General features: G+C 37.7%; 1 protein-coding gene across 7 annotated transcripts in view; it reads left to right on the plus strand.

Annotated features, from left to right (window-relative positions):
* LOC117413695 (carboxyl-terminal PDZ ligand of neuronal nitric oxide synthase protein-like) overlaps positions 1 to 18,558 on the plus strand; it is a 109,386-nt gene extending 90,828 nt beyond the window's left edge. For 3 of the 7 annotated variants that reach the window (XM_059031827.1, XM_059031826.1, XM_059031829.1), the window contains exons 8-12: positions 1,780 to 1,941; positions 6,409 to 6,574; positions 6,783 to 6,932; positions 15,745 to 16,069; positions 16,633 to 18,558. In XM_059031827.1, coding sequence (XP_058887810.1) covers positions 1,780 to 1,941; positions 6,409 to 6,574; positions 6,783 to 6,932; positions 15,745 to 16,069; positions 16,633 to 17,179 — 1,350 coding nt within the window. In that variant the 3' untranslated portion in view covers positions 17,180 to 18,558. Of the gene's footprint in view, positions 1 to 1,779; positions 1,942 to 6,408; positions 6,575 to 6,782; positions 12,849 to 15,744; positions 16,070 to 16,632 lie in introns of those variants that run through there. The other 4 variants (XM_034023000.3, XM_034022984.3, XM_034022992.3 and 1 more) reach the window with 2 other exon arrangements.
* The last annotated feature ends 266 nt before the right edge of the window (positions 18,559 to 18,824 follow it).

Genomic DNA, 18,824 nt, shown 5'->3' on the forward strand with positions numbered 1-18,824 from the left:
GCGCACCAGAATAATTGACACGCGCAAATTTAAATTGGTACCCTAACTAAAAACCTTGAATCCAAGTCGCTCCCCCCAAATTTGAACTTTTATTTTGGTCACAAAAGTGCGACTTAAATTCGAGTAAATATGGTAAATACCCATAAAAAATGACCAGATAAAAGCCTGCAAATATTTTACTTATGCAATGAGAAATGGCAGAATTTGTAACTATTCTCATTAAATTATTAATGTTAGGCGGTACAGCTCAAATTTAATAAATAGTTAGCCAGTAGCTTACATTTTGACTGGAGCAGTAAACAGAATACTAGCCTGTAAGTAACTATTAGTGTGATTTTTAAATTATTAATTAATTAAAAACTTGAAGCATTTTCAGAAGGAAATTGAATATTTATTGGGTGCTGTCCTTTGGTCTTTATTGCTGATATGATATTTTCCCTGCTTTGAAGTACATGTTTCTTGCTTATATAAAATTATAACATTTTAAATAAGTCACTGAAATTAAGTGGCAATTGTATTAGTAAACACTAATAAGATTAAGATTAAAGACAGTACTATTATTAGTATTCTTCTTTGTGTTGAAGTTAAATATATAACAGCGTGGAAGAGATGGTCCAATTGAGTTTGAAAAAATATAAATCAATGCAAGTTATTGGGACTGCTGGGGATCCTTTTGAGGATCCTACTGCCTTGGAAAGGTGATATTGGGTGCTTAAAGTACCACAAGCTGGGTGTGATTGTCCATGTCTGTAGACCAGCTTGCATTCCAGATGCCTGTACACATGCATGCATATACAGAGCTAAATAAAAACAGCACAGGTCAATTATTGCATATCGCACTTAACCTCTGGTAAATAATAATAATAATAAAAAAATTCAATAGATTTGCCTTCACAAGATGTATTAGATGTTCAGTTCAGGGCTCTGTATATTACCATATTTTTTATCTTGGACAAGGGAAATAAATGACCCACACCAAGGAAGACTATTACTAATTTGTCACTGCCAAGCAACCCATGAATTTTTATTGCAGGTTTATTTTTGATCTCTGAATTTAAGGTCTCAATCTGCCTAGCAGTCTCAGGCCACCAACTTAGAGTGAAAATAAAATATCCCCGTTTTTTCTGTATACTAAAGTCATTTTATTTTTATCACAATGGTATTCTGAGCTGTCCTTCAAACATACCCAAAGTCTGCATTAGAGGGATCCCCCTCGCTGGCTGTGCAACATCGCCAATTTTACAGACTTTTGAGTCTACCTGCTCTTTTTGTCCAGCTTTACATGTGTGTCATTGGGCGAGTTGTTGTATCAACTGAACAGTTCAAGGGCCTGTTGCAGAATCACTGGAATCCATTGTTACCCCATGAGTGAGCATTATCATGCTTGAAGCTTCTGCTTCTGTAGTTTAAATAAGAAGTGTCAATTTTCTATTTAAATTGACTTTTTTTGTTTCGTTTTTATTTCCCTAATGTTAAGAAAAACGTAATTGGCTTGTTTTCTTCTCACATATATTGTATGTAAATAATCATATGTACATTACATGTAAAATTGTCGAACTTCCTCACACAATGTAGGTAATTCATTATAGACCACGAATGCATAAATCCTGGGGTTCCAAGTTAATTGTCCTCCCCAGGCCAAAGAAAGTAATCTTGATACTTTCATTCTTGCTGAAAAAAAGTCTCACTGCTATTTAACAAAAAAATCCTCTGCAGGCATTTCTGACAAGCAGTGCTGAATGTTAATGGAAAACAATTTACCTTGTTCTACATTTTCAGATCTCAGAAGAGAACATTCTGTTGGCAACTCCCAAGATGTTGCTGCCACCATCATCAAGCCAACTTCCTGCAGGAACTCCCCTCTCGGTGCACCACCAAATTCAGCTCCTCCAGCAACAACTGCAGCAGCAGCAACAGCAGACACAAGTGTCCGTGGCGCAGGTAAGCATGAAGCCAGGAATAATTATAATACATGGTAGAATCCCAATAAGAGTATGGACTTTACCATTTCTTTCAATCAGTTCCAAGTTTATAATTCTTCTATCCCTAACTACAGTTATAATGAGTTAGTAGTTCATACTCATGATAAGATCTCCAGAGGCAGAAATGTCATGATAAAGAAAGTAGATTGTTACATTCTATGGATTATATAAATAACTGTTTTTGTTTATTTATTTTTTTGTTTTGTTTTTTTGCCTCAGCTGCTGATAGTTTGAAAGGCTTAAGAAGTTGCTGTATTTGCATAACTTATCAAGCATGTCTTGCCCTGGGACTCAATGAAAATGCAGCGTAGAAAAATAAATATCTACTTCTGATGAATATGAGTCTGACCAAATCATTCCACTTTTGGCCCCATCAGTATTGGCACCTAATTTTCTGCAGGAAAAAAAATTCAAACAAATTGAAACAGTAAGGTAATAACTGAAATCCTATTTCCATGTTTAAGCCATCCCATAGTTTCTTGATTCATAGTGACAGGTTTGCTTTTAGACCCTCCAGTCATTTCCATCACTCCCTTTTCTCATCTCTCAAAATCAAAGGCTTTTCCATCAGTATCTTTAGCATTACCGAATTTAGATAGGTGAACTGAACTTACCCTTGGCTGCTTCAGGCTGAGGTGAATTTGACCATTAAACGTCACATTAGTGAAGGTTAAAGTGTTGTGAATACAAACTGTTTAATGCAGCAGATTAACAGTCTAACCAGCCTGGTCTTGAAGTGAAGGAAACCCTTACCCAGAGAGGTATTCATTTTATTTTTTTTGTAATGCAATTGCTCATCAAATCAGCTATTTTACAGATTTTAAACACAAAATACGGAAAAACCTGGCCAGTTGTAAATGAAACACCTTACTTAAATCGGAATCCTCTTTCCTGCACTTTCTCCTCCTATTAAAAGGAGAGTGGATCACTTAAGATATTGGAGGTGTCCTATACTGTAGGGTTAATTGATCCTTGCAAGCCATGTGTCAGTGGAATAGAGAGTAGGCAAGATGTGTACAGGTGGATTAGGTCAGTGAGGTTGTCCATAGTGATGTCTTGCAGAGCCTTATTGGTCTCACCTGAGCCTTTGGCAGTCATTTGTCACAGTAAGCCAGTAACACTACTAAAGAATATGAATCACCCACCAGCACTGAGAGTGAGGCAGAGCCAAGTGCCTTTAACCATCTGAGAAGTGACGTCCCAGTGCAAATGTGAACACTTTCAGGTGTGCACACAGAATGGTCTATATAAAAAAAAAAAAAAAATGTTTATTTAAAATAATAAATTGGTGTCAGATTCTGTTTGTCAGTGGGAGTGCTCGGCTTAAAGACAGTTGTTCGTAGAGGTGAAGTATAGGTGTCCTCACAATGGGGTCAAACGCACTGCCTCTGTGTCATCAGTACTTCATTTTATACCATAAGTTGTGTGTGTGTCCTCATCGTGCTTTACAACATCACATATAGGGCTAGTACAATGACCATTAAACATGGTATGACCTTGGTGTCGTGATTTAAATTCTTCCTGCGTCAGCCAGTATTATGTGCTTTACTACATTCTTCAGTCAAACCACTGTTCATTCAGTGAGAGTTCATTTATGTGCCCAAAATGATTATGTAAGGCACAGTTAAGTCTGTGTCAGCTTGTTCCAGTGGAAGTAAATGATGGCCCCACTGATCACAGAAGACTGCTCGGTCACATGATATTGATTGAGTGTGTTACTGTATGTGCTGTCTTACTTGTCACAGAGCTGTGAGCAGCAGACTATAATAATGCCCACTGGTTCAAACCACATGCCTGTGAAGTCTATTTTCAAAGTCTACGTTCAAAGAGTTTATGACATCTTATATTAAAATCTTCCTTAATCACCAACTTAATAATGAAATTGGGTCAGTGTTGTATTGGAGTATGAATTAGATAACTTCATTATCTACATTAAGCAAAGATTGTCTTGTGAGGGCAAAAGAACTGCTCGGTGGAAACTATAAACCTGCTGTTGAATGTCCTAGATTTGTTTGCAAAGAAAAAAGGAAGAAGCTGAAAGTCAATTTGTTGAAACTTTTTATGCAGCTAAGTGGAGGAGGAATGGACTCAGGGTCCTGAACTTGGTGCCCAATAGGCCATTAAAGAATGAAAGAAATTGAGGGTACTTGTCTTGTTTCATTTCTGTTCCCTGGAATTTGTAGACTTGGTAAAGGCTTAGGTTGTGTAGGAACGAGTGTTGTTGTCTACTGTTTTTGCGTTTTTGCTCAGTTAAATGTCATTGTTGTTGATCATCTTTATTGTGCAATGGACAATGGACACCCCCACCCCAGGGTGTATTTTGGGTTAGTTTGTATAGTTTGGGTTATGCAGCATGGGTGATTTAAAATATATGTTGGTATGTGGGCACGGGGAAGTCACAATCACTTCACGTGCAGACTGTGCCAGGGCCATATTGAATGATTAGCAATCAAGTCCCGGCACAGCTGCTTAAAAGCAGCAAAAATTTCTCACTCAGGGTGGGGTGTTCAGTGTGGAGAGAACGGGAGAGAGAGTCGGGAGAAACGAAACTACACCCCGGGGTGGGGGTTACCCCGTCACAGACACATACAATTATACCCCCACGCCATGTAGACAAACTGCAATTTCAATACAATAAAAATGTGCTTGCAAAGCTTGTTATGGTTTCCATCCAAGGGTATATATACAGTACTTTATAACTGTATGCACCCACAAGTCCTGATAGACAAACAGGGACCCACATTTTTCACTGAAAGGTTATTTATCTTTCTTTGTACGTTTCCATTAAAACAGACTTCAGTTATTGGAGATCAACTATATATGGATCTTGGGTCTGCCTTTTCTTAATCTAGAAAGCAGGAATACTTTGAATGGAATAACAAATACATTCATCGTGGATTGAGCAAAATAGGTGCTAGGTGCTTTAAAATGGATAGTCTGTCATTGACATAAGCCTTGCTGAGCATTGAAAGTTTTTATTTCAGACCAAGCTGGCTTGATTAGAGTTCACTTTGTGTCCTTCATAAGTGTCTATTTTAGGGTTTCATTCAATCTCTAAGTAAAATCCTGCCACAATTTCCTTAATGTAGCTACCTCATAGGTTAAGCTCTATTGATCAAAGCAGGAGGACTGTTCTTGCAAAGAAAAGGGAAACATTTTGTTCCAGTGATCACAGCTTCCTGCATGCAGTGAAGTATTTTAACCGAGACATGTACTGTAGTTCAGCAAGCACTTGATCCTAAATGACTTACTTGGTGCTAGTGAGAACTAGTTGAAATCTCAATTGGTAGGGTGCCAATTGAGTGACAATTAGTCACTAAATAAGAGTTTGAGGAAACAAAATTACGATATTTACTATTGAAGGGAAAATGCTGTTTTTATTTATTTTAAATTGTATCTATAGTGAAGTGTTTTTTTCAATTGTTGTTCAATTTCATTAATGGTGTCTGCTGGTAAAAAGCCACTAAATGTATTTTTTGTTACCATATTTTAATAGACAGACCTAAAGCATTTTTACTTTAGCCCGCCTATTTACTTCTGTTACATGTCTGTCTGGCATCACCTCTTATCATGTTATGCCCATTCCATATTATTATAAACCACAATAGTAGTTAAACAAATGTATTGTCTTTACTTGCCTGTAGAAATGATCACATTCGTCTATAGTATGCCTCCCATCTTGTACTCTAGGTGGTCTGTAGCAATAGAACAGTAATCACAATTCAGTAGCATGGGATATTTAATGGGATATCAAGAAACATGCTTAGTGTGGGTGTCCACTTACTTGTAACACTTTAAACATAACTGATTTCCACTGTTTTAACTGCTAGCAGAGAATTAATTCCTAGACCTTCTCTAGTTCTTCACTCTTGTAGACCCGATTTGGATGATCCCATAATGTGTGGTCCAGTGGTTAAGAAGGATGTGTGTCAGATGGCATTGTGGTTTCCTTTTGTTTGGTCTTGTCAGCCTTTAGTATAATTTAAACCATAAAGTGGTTAAACAGTACCCTGTAATAACAAGGTAGTCACAAATAACAAATAACAATATCCCAAGTCCGAGGCAGTAAGTGCCATTTGATCTTGAACACATAGCTGGTTATAATTTCAATAAAAGAAAGGTGTTTCCGGCTGGATTTTAACAGTATTACCTGAGCCTAACAGTGTATTTTCAATACCAGTATGCAAATATTGGCCTATAGAAAACAATATTCCAATACATAGCACATGCTGCCTTCCTATCCGATATTTGATTCAACGTCCACTTACCAGACTAATCTTAATTATGCACAATAACCAGAAGAAGTGGTTAAATCTCACATGACAACTTACAACTGAAAGTGAAATATTATCAGTGCTCTGAGGATCTTTTCCATATGTCTTCACTTGAGTGCTGAAGATGTGAACTTCCCTCCCTCTCTTCGTAGGTTCACCTGTTGAAAGACCAGCTGTCGGCAGAGGCAGCAGCCCGAATTGAGGCCCAGGCCCGGGTTCACCAGCTCCTGCTGCAAAACAAGGACATGTTGCAGCACATCTCACTTCTGGTGAAGCAAGTGCAGGAGCTGGAGCTGAAATTCTCTGGACACGACTCAAGTAAGTGGATTCCCCAGCAGATGTGATATCCGTAACTGTTAAAAGTTATGCTTGCGGTCCCTGAGTGGATCACCTGGTAAAAGCTGTATCTACAGTTTTCAAAGTTATAAAATCAAGGTAAAAGGTAATGTTATAGTGAAGGCCTTAATCTATGTTTTTGCAAGTCATTTTGTTGTTTAACTTTGTATTCCAATTCTTTCACCCCCAGTGGGCTCTCAGGACAGCTTACTAGAGATCACCTTCCGTGCAAACGTGCCGCCCGTGCTGTGCGACCCAACCACCCCGAAGCCAGAGGATGTCACCCTGCCGCAGCTCAGTGATGGGACACAGCTCTCCATGCCGCTGGGCAGCCCCTTAGGTAGGGACAATTGCCTGGTAAAACTAGAGTGCTTCCGCTTCCTCTCCGGCCCACCACAGCAAGGAAAGGGCCCAGAGCAGCAACCTCCTGTGTCGTCCCGGGATGAGTTCCTGGGCAGCCTGGAGTTCCTCAAGTTCCGTGAGTCGGGGATCGCCTCGGAGTACTCGTCAAACACAGACGAGAGTGATGAGCTGGACAGCTGGGGTCATGATGACGGCTCGCTGCGGCTCTTCAATGTGCTGTACAAAGAGAGCACGCCAGACTGCCTGGACGATGAGATTGCAGTCTAGATCTAGATCCCTGGTGTAAATTTTCCATTTTGGTCTAAGCTTTAGCAATAGTCCAGCTGGTCATTCAAACCACCTCTGTGTTTTAAACTGTGAAATGTCACCCCAATCACCACCTGCACCATGTTACTGCTCTTGCTTCAGTCTGCACATTCCAGGCATAACATTAGGACCGCCTGTTTCCGGAAGACTATGCCATTACACTTGCACAGTGTGTAAGCCAGGCGTCTAGATATTAGGGTGGAAAATATTTCAGTGGTCTTGCATGCGTGTTTCAAGCACTAAATCACAGGAACAGATGGTGACTCCACTTGCACAGTGTGATATCCACATGTGTTTTTACAGTTGTGTTTGTTCTAGAGGTTACTTTGATGTTTCAGTTACTAGTGCTGGGATTTCAAGAACATGACATTTGTATCAATTTCAATGAAGTGTTCTATGGTAGACAAAGAACCACCATGATATTGATCTTGGGGTGAATTTTTTGTTGTTTGTATAACAGTGCCATAAGGTGTTGTGCTAGAAGATCTGTTCAGATGCTAACATGTAACATACCACACACAGGTGAAAATGCCTTGATTGTATTGAGAATATATATATACATAGCAGCCAATATTGAGAAATCTCAGTACCTGAGAAATCATTTTCATATGTTGAAATCTGTTACTTTAAATCTCATTGGCTGATTTAAACTTGTGCAGGATATTGACCTGTGCATCTCACACATTAGTAACATCCAGATTAGCTGAGCACAAGCGGGAGCACTGGATCATTCAAAATAATCCACAAAGGGACAGACTGTCTATTTAAACCTGTAACCAAATAGAAATGGGTATGGAATAAATGTCAGAGAAAGCTAGATTTAATGAGTTGTATGTCAATACCACTATACTTTGCTTATTTATGAGGAGTCCCTTTCTAGCTCAGAATTTACTTTAGCCTGAGACTGATTACTATTTAACACTGTGTGTTAGGGGTTTAAAACACCACAATAGGCAAGAAGGCTGCAACAGGATGCTTCAGTAAGTAAGGGAATGATTTCAATTGAATTTACGATGTGAATGTTGGAAGGTTAATGAGTCTGTACGCATCAATCTAAAGTATAACTAATATTGCAATGTGGACTACTCTGCGGGATACACTGGGGATAGTGAAGCAGAATAATTATTTTCAAGGAAGTCACCTGCTGCTGAGGTGACACAATTATACCAATAATATAGTTAGTCATCACTCTTACTGTTAAATGGCTCTTCATTTCACAGTACTTGCATAGTCAGCTTTCGTAATGTTAGGAGTGTAGGTAGAAAACTCCACTGATGTTCCCAAATGCTTTAAAGAAATGAGTTATCAAGCAAAATGTGGTTTGGATTTCCACATGGCTGCAGCCCTGTCCCAGTGTCCAAATCCTTAACAAAACAATGTGAATTAAAAGCTATAAATATTAACAATGTAAAAAATACCAACTGCACTTTTTTATTGTCATCATGTCTGCGTCTGCTAAGAAATAAATAATAATAATAATAATGGTGAAATCCCATAGATTTCTATTTTTAGTGCCAAATTGTTAAGTGCATGAATTTATCATTCACCCCACCATCCACAGACAGCTTTTCCCTGTACTTCTAATTCAACATGTAAGTGGTTCTGTGGAGGTTTATACAATTGTTTGTTATTTAAATGTGTCTGCCTGTTAAAGTGTACTAATGTAACAAGTTGTAAACATCACCATAGCCTGCTCAGTAGGGAGACTAAAAATACAATGCAGCCTTTTCTTCCCCACAATCTCAGTCAGAATTGTTTCCTCTGTGGTGCTAGTGACAGCATGCTTGTATCCGTGTTCTGAACTTGCATCATCTGTAGCAAGGACATTCCTCTGAGTAAGTTGTCATTGCTCAAGCCAGAGAGAGCAGAGGCAAACAAAACATGACAGGCTGTACTTTTTGCAACCCAGTAACACAGAACTGCACTTGGATTCATGTTAATACTGTCAATCGAGTGCTAAAGAATAAGACTTGAAAATGTAACAGGGCATTATGTAGAAGGGGGAGTGTCATTATGCTTGGTTGTGTTCCTTTTTTCTTTTTGCTTGCTTTTCATGTTGTGGAATACTGCAGATGCAATATACTTTGAAGCTGATCAGCTGCTTTTGTACTCATAGTCTTATGTTGTTGATAACCCCAGTTATGTCATGTTTTCTTGACCTCCTCCAGTATTTCTCCTTCTTCTAGTGCGTGTTGCTGTTTTATGATGCATATAATGAGGAGAGAACAGGGTAGATTTACTGGGGTTTTCAACTGGAAACAGCTGATTAGAACTCTACATTTTATCTTGGGGCTTGGTCAAAAACAAGCAACCTTCCATCACTACCAGACTTTAAAACCGATGTGGTCCCTTCAGGCATTTTGTGTTGAATCATAATTAAAATCTAAAATCAAATCCTGTTCTTGCACTGCTGCCAGTTTTTCACGATAAGATTCAAGTGGCATGGTTAAGGTTTGATGTGTAGACCAACCCTTTATTTCTGAGATTTTGATTTGGTTCTTAACCAACAGTTCAAAAAAGTTATAAAAAAAATAAATAAAAAAAAAGCCATACAAGCTAAGAAAAACAATTTCAGTTTGCTAACATGATGCTTCTCCCAAGCTGAGGAATCATGATGTGCTGAGAACTAACATGCATTGCTATTTGATGTAACGCAAAATGGTTACAATGCTTTCAGTGTAATTGTTGAAACTGAATCTGTGGCTTGCACTGTTCATCAAAATTCAGCACAATGCAAGGACTCCTAATCTTCTAGGCACCCAATGTATTCTTCTTCATATGTATTGTCAGTATTTTCTATTGCTTATGCTATTGCTTAAATAGATGCAACAGACTTGCATGCAGTTCACATATGAAGGTCAGGGTTTGAATCTGGCTCAGTGAAATGAGTTTGGTGGTCTCATATAGCTCCTTGTGGAACATTATAAAACCACCACGTAACTCGGCCCACTTTTTGTCAGGTTGTTAGTCTATTTCCTATTGAAACACTAATTAAAATCTCATGGAGCCCTTATTAATTTATAAATTGTAAGTGACTAGGATGTCAAACATAATTGTAAATCCAGTTGTTGATGTCTTGTTATGCTCTCAGAAGAGTTTTGATGTTAAAATCAAATATTTGTACACATTTAGTTGGGTGCCTTTTTTAAATCTTGCACACAACTGAGTCCATTTTTTAAGATGTTCTTAATGACACAGGCTGGGTTCAGGATTAGGTCTCTTTGAAGAGAAACTGCTATTGATCTTATGTCTTTTAAAGAATAACACAGGAGCTAACCTCATGAAGACTTAATTTATATAATAAAAAGAGATACAAAGCAATTGATCCCTTTTGTCAAAATATTGTAAATCTGATCAAAGCTTTGTCAAGAACCTGTTCTGGAGACTGGAAGGTTTTCTAATGATTTGTCCTGATCGACCAGTCCTGCTTGTCACAGGGGGGTCAGTGAGCGCTATCCAACTATCAGTGTCTCTTTGTTGCAGACATGTACTGCATACTTCATTGATAGCAATGATGGCCAGTACGCCTAAGGCATTCCATCTAAGGTTGATGTGATAAACTACGAGACCGTTATTTTAATTTAACTCACTGAAGCACATCTATTATTTTTTTATAATACATGGATATTAGTATCTGCAATAAAAAATAAAATAAAAAAGTGAACAGGTGTTAAGGATCAAATTGCAAGTGAATTTAATGAATAATAATCATGTACATTAAGTCAATATTAAAGAATCTTAAATATAATTTTCTTTTTGATAATTCAGGAATGGTGAATTAAACTGGGTAGATAATGAACTGCAAATAATAATGCATTTTATGGAAAATGTGTTTCAGTGGGGTATTTTTATTTATTTATTTATTTATTTATTTATTTATTTATTGTCGCTGTCAGAGTCGAAGATTTGTGTCACTCGCTTGGTTGGTCCTCCAGTTAGTGAAGGATGATAGTAAATCTTCACAGAGACAGATTTGTTAAGTGCATAAAAAACACAAATTGTGGATGTTGTCAAGTGATTGAATCATTGACAGGAATGTCTTTAATTTCCCGTTCCTCTCCAGTTTCTCTGAGATACAAATGTACCAGTTTTACTTTAAAAAAAAAAAAAAAAAAAAAAAAATATTTTAATTTTCTTGCTCATTAATGAACATTTCTCTACTGTGGGTGTTGTCGACTGATTGAAAGAGAGTCCCCCCTGGTTTTTGTATCAACTGTACCAATTAAGTGCTTATTAGAAGCTTAATTGGTCCAATTAAGTAATTTTTACTGTGTGGCAAAGTGTGAGAGGAAATTGTTCTGTTATTGGCCTGTTACTGATTTGTGTTTTATTCTCTTTCCTTGCCAGTGAGAACACAAAAGAATCAGTTTTGAAACGGAGCAGGGCAAAGTTATTTTTCTAACTTTCACAGAGCACTTGCTGCATCTCAAATCTTCATTACTATTAAATTAAACCAGCATTGTTCAGTTTCTGAGATACATATGTGATGGACTTCTGTTGATTTGTAGACTGAATCTTAGTATGGCTAATTGGCTATTGGATTTGACCCCCACAGTCATGGTTGTTAAACGTTTATTCAGCCTGTCCCTTGTATTTTATTTATATTTAACTGTGCACCTCACCTCATGAGTCGGGATGGGAGGACCTTTTTACTTTGCTCTTTATAAATAATTTAACAGGTGGGGAAGGCTGTCTGTATTTTTTTCATCAGGATACAGTTGCATTCTGGTATAAACTCGTATTTAAAAAGTTGTAGTTATACTTTAATACTGTATACGAAGAATTGCCTGGGACTGGGGTAAAGCAGTTAAAGACGTTAATATCCAGTCGCTGACTTATCTGTCACCTTAACAGGCAACAACTTTGCCTGCAACTGAGAGGAGCTCAAATTTGGTTTTGTCCACTCTGAATCATAAAACTCTCATTTCCTTGCACTCAGTCTTGTTCGAGTGCTCATTCTCTTATGGTGCAGTTCTGTGGTGCATTAAGCTGTAGCAGCTTGTTGCTGCTGTGCCATCTGTTAAACTGTTTCTATTCATAGTCCCAAAAGTAACAGACCAAAATAGATCCCTCTCTTTTTTCTTTCCTTTCTTCTATTGGCTTGGTTTAAATTGTTCTTCCAAATAAATTTTCATTTTGTTTTACAATGCATACTATTGCATTGTGTCCATGGTGCAGTGGCACACTTTGGGTTATCTTGCTTTTACTTTCTGTAGTACTGTTTCATATGTCTTTTACAGTAATGGCTAATATCTTACTCTTTGGTTAATTAATGTTCAGTCATTTGTAATCTGTAGGATACTTATAGGCATAGCATGACAGCAGAAACTTCTTGTTAAATGTGGGCTGTCACAGCGCTTAGAGAAGCTTAGTGTCTATGACAAGGATGGAGTTTGAAAAAAAAAAATAACATGATAGTTGTGTATTGTTAGATTTCTGTGTACTAATTAAAGCTTATGGGCTCTGGATCATGAATAGTTTTTGTCAATACACTGGAGACCTGTAAAACAAGCCCTCTGCTGCTAAGTGTACTTACTCTGTATCGTCACTAACCTTGCTTTTGCTGAATAAACTTTCTTTTCTGATTTCTGTAAACTTTTCAGACCTCTTCTGTATTTAAGTGGATGCAACTCATGTGTCACACACCAATCTCTCGTTTAAATGTATACATCATAAATAAGTAAGTGTATTATTTTAGTAACTGATTGTTTAAGTTAAAAGATGCTGTAAGAGAAAGTGCAAAGCAACAACTTGCATGGTTCAGTTTACCAGTGCAAACGGCTGATTCTACAGCACATCACTAGTCCCACTTGCTCCTTGTAATTAAGTATTCAACTGCATCTCAGCATTGTAGTGCTTGGTTAATTATACTCCTCCCATCAAAGGGGTATGTCTCAAAGGCTGGCAGTGAAAATGATTGGTATGCAATAAACCAACCCTAAATAGCATTGCATTATAAATAGTCCTGACCTCTTCAGAAGTTCCTTTATAATTGCGTAGATCATTTCAAGTCTTTGTTATGTCTAGCCACGGAGGAGGAAATAAACTCACATAAATTACTGTCATTACTGCTCTGAAATTGCACCTGTGGGCTGTACAGCTGGGTAGCCTTTTAGTCCTCATACTCTCCCATCCTCATCCATATCGAACACGCTCAGACAGTCGTTTTTTGCATTTTCGGGAGTCGTGATGTCTGAGAGACAGTGGAAATGGGTTTAAGGAGGAAGGAGGTACTATAAAGGTGTCTAACCCATCGGTCATTACCAGTGGAGTGATCATTTTGTATTGGACACTTGCCCCATGAGCACACAATATCAGTGTCCTTTACTTTGTTTGCTCCAACGGCCAGCTCTTCAACACTCTGTATAAGAACTGTATCACAAGAGCGACACAGTTTTACATATATGAGTGGGCCGAGGACATACCTAGGTATACATAAAAAAAGGGTTTTACAATTTTATCTTATTTTGTTAAATAATCACAATGATGATGTGTTGAGTGCTTTTGGTTTATTGAACAGAGTCCAAGTATAATAAAACTAACTCTGGGTGATGTATTCTAAATTGAACAGACTGTGAGTGACAACCATGTAGCAACTAGTTGTGAAGCTTTGCTTGCTTCCGTTTTTAGACAGTTCTCCTTGCGCCAATCGCATCCCAGTGCTGTTAGTTGAACCCACTTGACAGCCAGGTCGATAAAAGATTACTTCAATCCAAATGCAGACAGGTCCAGAACCTCAACAAACAAGTCATCTTATTTTTAGGTGTTGTTTTTTTTTTGCTTGTTTTTCATCCGAGCTCATGAAAGTTATGAGCGCCATATTTGAAATGTCACTTTCTGCTTGCATAATGTAACAAGCGGGCATACACCTATCTGCTGAAATCTAATGCTTCTGTCAGATAAGCCCAATAGCTGCTTATTTATATGTCTCGAATGTGACATACCAAGAGTGACGGTGGTAAGTCAGAACATTTCTTTGGGCGCATAATGTGTTTGTGGTCCTGCAGCTGATTTCGCATTAATTGGCGTGTCTTGCTTGAGCGCTGCAGCACTGTTCAGTGAAAATGATGTAGTGTACAAGGTGGACTAATAACATGCCGGATGGCTGCCTCATTTATTTCCCTTATAAAGGTCACAAGCACGTGAATAAGGTTGAATACAAATCCGTGATTGTTGTGAATTACACTGATGGCAAAAGAAATAGCAGAGGTGTTCCTGTCCCAAAAAAAAAAGTAATTGGGGAAAATAATTGTTTAGAATAATTAGATTGATATATACGGGTGCATTGTCTTTTCTGTGCCGTGTTTTTGCTGTGGTCAGACACTTGGATGACAAATTACACTGTCATGGATTCCCCGCCCTTCGTGTTTCTTCAATAACAGTTTCTTCAAGGCTTTATAGATTGCGAAGAGACCGCTGAAGGGCATCGACTAACTAATGGGGCTTGTGTTTTGTTGATCAAGAATGAGTTATTGTTTACAATGTTCTCGGTTTTCACCCAGTGCAGTGCCATGATAAGGAAAGGCTTGTGTCTTACCAAACACACTGTTGCCATTACTTACCAGAAAATTGATTACAGAGTCCTCAGCCAAAGGGGAGGACCTCAGAAAAGCCAAACAGGTACCTCTTGTAGAGTATATTAATGCTATTAGGGTCTATTACTTCACCCTGAACCCACACAAGCTCTTGATTACTAGTGTCTAACATTCAAATTTGAATGCTGATCTCTCTTGCCTTCTATGTTAATATGTCATTGAACTGCTGTCAATTTAAGTTATGGCCTCATTTAACCTGATATTTTTTATATTAAGTGTGGTACTCTATTTACTTAATCTAAATAATTATTTCCACACTGAGACACACTACATTGTGATATGATATTATATGATATTAACTTGTCTCCTATTAAAAAATATGAATGTTTTTTTTTTTTATCTCTCATAAAAATGCTTACCGAGTTACTATATTCTTTGTGAGGTAAGGATTCTTCTGAAAAGTTGTCTCTATTGGCCATCGCTTTCTGTTGTGATATGCTGTGTTGTACTGTGTTGCTTCAGCATGCTATTTTTTGTTTTGTTTTTAATTATAATTTTGTCCTACAGTTAACTGTTGAATTTTTGACAGTCAATGTTTTCATTTTTGCAGCCCCCCCTCCTCCCCTGCTTCAGTAGTGGTGTGTTCATTTTGTAAAATTTAATATCTACCGTCATGAATTTAGATTTTGTTGTTTAAAGCATTTCTAACCAATCCATTTTTTTTAAATCCTCTTACTCGTTTTATTAACTGTATTACTGGTACCACTGTTTTTTCTCATCTTTTAATTCTTTACTTGCTTTGTTACATAAATTCAGTTCATAAAAATCATATAATAGATTTTAAAACCTTGATTTTAAAACCTAAAAAATAACTAGCTGTAACTGATGAAACTACTACTTCTGCCACTGCAATTTATTTGGATTAATAGTTTTTTCTTTCCTTTGCAGTTGACCAAAGCATGTTTGAGAACTCCAACACTGCCCACACGCCAAAGCTTCAGCACGTCTCTGCATTAAGTAAGCGGATGGCGGCTACCTCTTCTACATCAGTCAGTGCTAATGAATCTACAGCGAGTGGCCCCAAGTCTGCTAGCAATCAACACTTGAAAAACGCTCTTAACTTGGGGAAAGCCATGGGAGCAAAGGTCAATGACCTTTTGAGGAGGAAGGACCAGACCAGCCTGGGAGATATCGGAGTCACTGAAGTGAACAAGAACGCAGGAGCCATCCTGTCCTGCACAGAGAATACCAGCCAAGGCACCAGTGGCAACAGGTACAGTCGATACTTTACATGTGTCACGATGATTCTGTAGGAATGAAAGCCATTTTCAGTACTGTTTTCCAAGTCCTTTCAAATTGCTCTGGTTTGTAATATTATGAATAATACAAACTTAGTGTGACCTTTTTGGTTAGAGGATCAAGTTGTACTGTTGCTAACATAATGTTTATTACATAATGTAATGTTGTAAGACGTTCCATCCCATCACACCTTGTCTGAGTCAGAAGCCATCTGATATCCTTCTTGTGTGCAAATTTTCCCTATCGGATTAAATTGCCTTCACTTGCCTTCTTGTGTGAATATTCTACGTGGAAAGTCTGAGTCCTGCCCAGACAAATGATTGCCCTGCCATTAGTATTTGGAGATGTTTTTCTTCTGCTCTGTATGCTTTATGACACTTGTTAATGGTCCAGAATGGTTTAGGACAAGAAGCTTCAGTGTAAGTAATATCATAAATGAAACTCTGAAACTGAGGCATCTGATGAGAAGCAAGTGCTGAATTTTAAATAGGTTAGTGGAGTGCAATTGCTGTAAGAATATTCTTTTCATTCTTACAGCCAAAAACTACTTGAGACATTTCCCAGGCTGGACCCACCACCACCAACAGCCAAGAAACGCATGCCCCGTGCATTGAGAACCACTCAAGACATGATGATCTCCTCTGACCCAGTGGTCAATACCCCTGAGGTATCCGACACCTACACTGCATCCCCTGACAAGACCCCACTAATTAAGAATGACAAGCCAAAAGAGGAGGAGGAGACGACGATGACATCATTGACAAGCAAACTCAACTTTGAGGAAAAGAAAGAGGAAAACTCCAAGGTCTGTATCTCTGGCCAAGCAGTGGAGAACCTGGAGGAGTCTCAGTTTCTCCTCTCAGTTCCTGATCTAATCCATAAAGATACACTGGACCTTAAGCAGAAGCCTGGAGGCCCTGAGATAAGGATGGCCTCCACACCATGTCGTGATAAACCAGGCCTACGGTTCAGCATCAGTGAAGATGATCTTCTGAACGGCTCAGAAGACTCTGGAGTGCCCAGGCAAAGGTGCTCCAGTGTTGACAATGAGGAGCACCATCCAGACTTGCTGTCATTTGAGTAAACCACTCACTGGTACAATATTCAATTATCAATTGACTTTAAATTAATATTGTGGTGTTTGGAGTAGTTTTGTTCCCGTAATCTAGCCTTCTCACAAAGTTGTATCTAACACTCTAATAATGCCAGCTTTTACAACTAAATGTCACTGCTATTATCTTTTATTTTTTACTAAAATTATTAGAAATGTAGTATGGGCAGTTTTTGTGAACTGCCCTCTAACAATTAATTAAAAAAAAGGAATTAATTAAGATGATTTATATATCAATATGCTTTAGAACTGTTTTGAAAACTTAAGTGTGTATTTGGAATACTTCCAATTTTATGGCAACTTAAGTTGACAGGGGTGCTAGATGGCTGTTTCCATTATTCATTTGCGAATAAAATATTAAGGTAAGTTTTTTATTAAGTTGAATTTAGATATTACTGAGAGTCTAATAGACCATTTAGAGAATGCAAGCTGATGTGCAAGTTCTTTTAATATCATTCAGTTGGTAAATGATAGAAAATTGAAGCTGCTGTTTTTAATTCATTGAATATTCACTATTCAGCTTTGTGGGAAGGCTCGTCATGATGCTGTCTTACAAGTTGGAAATCATGCCAGTACAACACCAGAAAAGAAACTGATGGACCAAATTATTTTTCCTGTTAACCAAAGTGAGCAGTATCTCATTGCAGTCTCAGAGTAAGGTTTTCTGTGTGGTATAGCTGGGTGCAGACTGGGATCATCAGTCCAATCATCAAACAATGCACGTGTCAGTGATGCCATGTGGTATGCAGTATCCTTCTTCAAACGACTACATTTCAATGTCACCAACCAGAAAGTCATCTTGTGCATGTTTAGTGGCAATCAGTGGACTGACTGTAGCAAGTCCTGATGGCTGGTGCTGCCATCATTCCACATCTCCTCTGGTCTCCACAGATCAGTCTGCTGCTATTTGAGTTCTCACCACTGTTTTATTCCTTTATAAGGTTCTCGTTGAGACTACTAGAATCAATTTTGGCTATGTTTCCCCTAGACCTTTTCCATGTGAAACCTATTACATCCTGGTCTTCTGAAGGTGTAATATATTAGGAAGTCTCCACTAGCAAATGTGTACTGAATGAAATGAGGACCAGTTTATTGTATGCTTTTAATATTTGCTTAACTAAAACTTTTTAAATTTCCTCACACCACTATCATTTTGGATATGCATAATGTACTGTCCTACATACAGAGCACTAATTATTTGTCTCCTCTGTGTGCTATATTGATTTTGCACTATGTGCATCAGTATGTCCAGTACAATCACTTTGTCAATTACACTGATCTTGCAGCAGCATTGTGTGTGTTAACCCCAAAAATGCATACTGCATCTTTTATATGAAGGGAGAGTGCATACAGACAACATTTGTTATATATATATATATATATATATATATATATATATATATATATATATATATATATATATATATATATATAATTGAGAATTTAGTTTTTAGAAATAAATACTATTTTAGATATATTAACACTACAACACTGTTTAAATTTAATATTTGTTATCTATAAAATTTAGAATATATCTTTTTTTTTATCTGAATTTGAAAAATTGTTTTATGCGAGAATGTAATGCTGGAAATCAAACATTACAAGACTTTTTTTTTTT

This window comes from Acipenser ruthenus, chromosome 10, assembly GCF_902713425.1.
Source record: "Acipenser ruthenus chromosome 10, fAciRut3.2 maternal haplotype, whole genome shotgun sequence".
Classification (NCBI taxonomy): Eukaryota; Metazoa; Chordata; class Actinopteri; order Acipenseriformes; family Acipenseridae; genus Acipenser; species Acipenser ruthenus.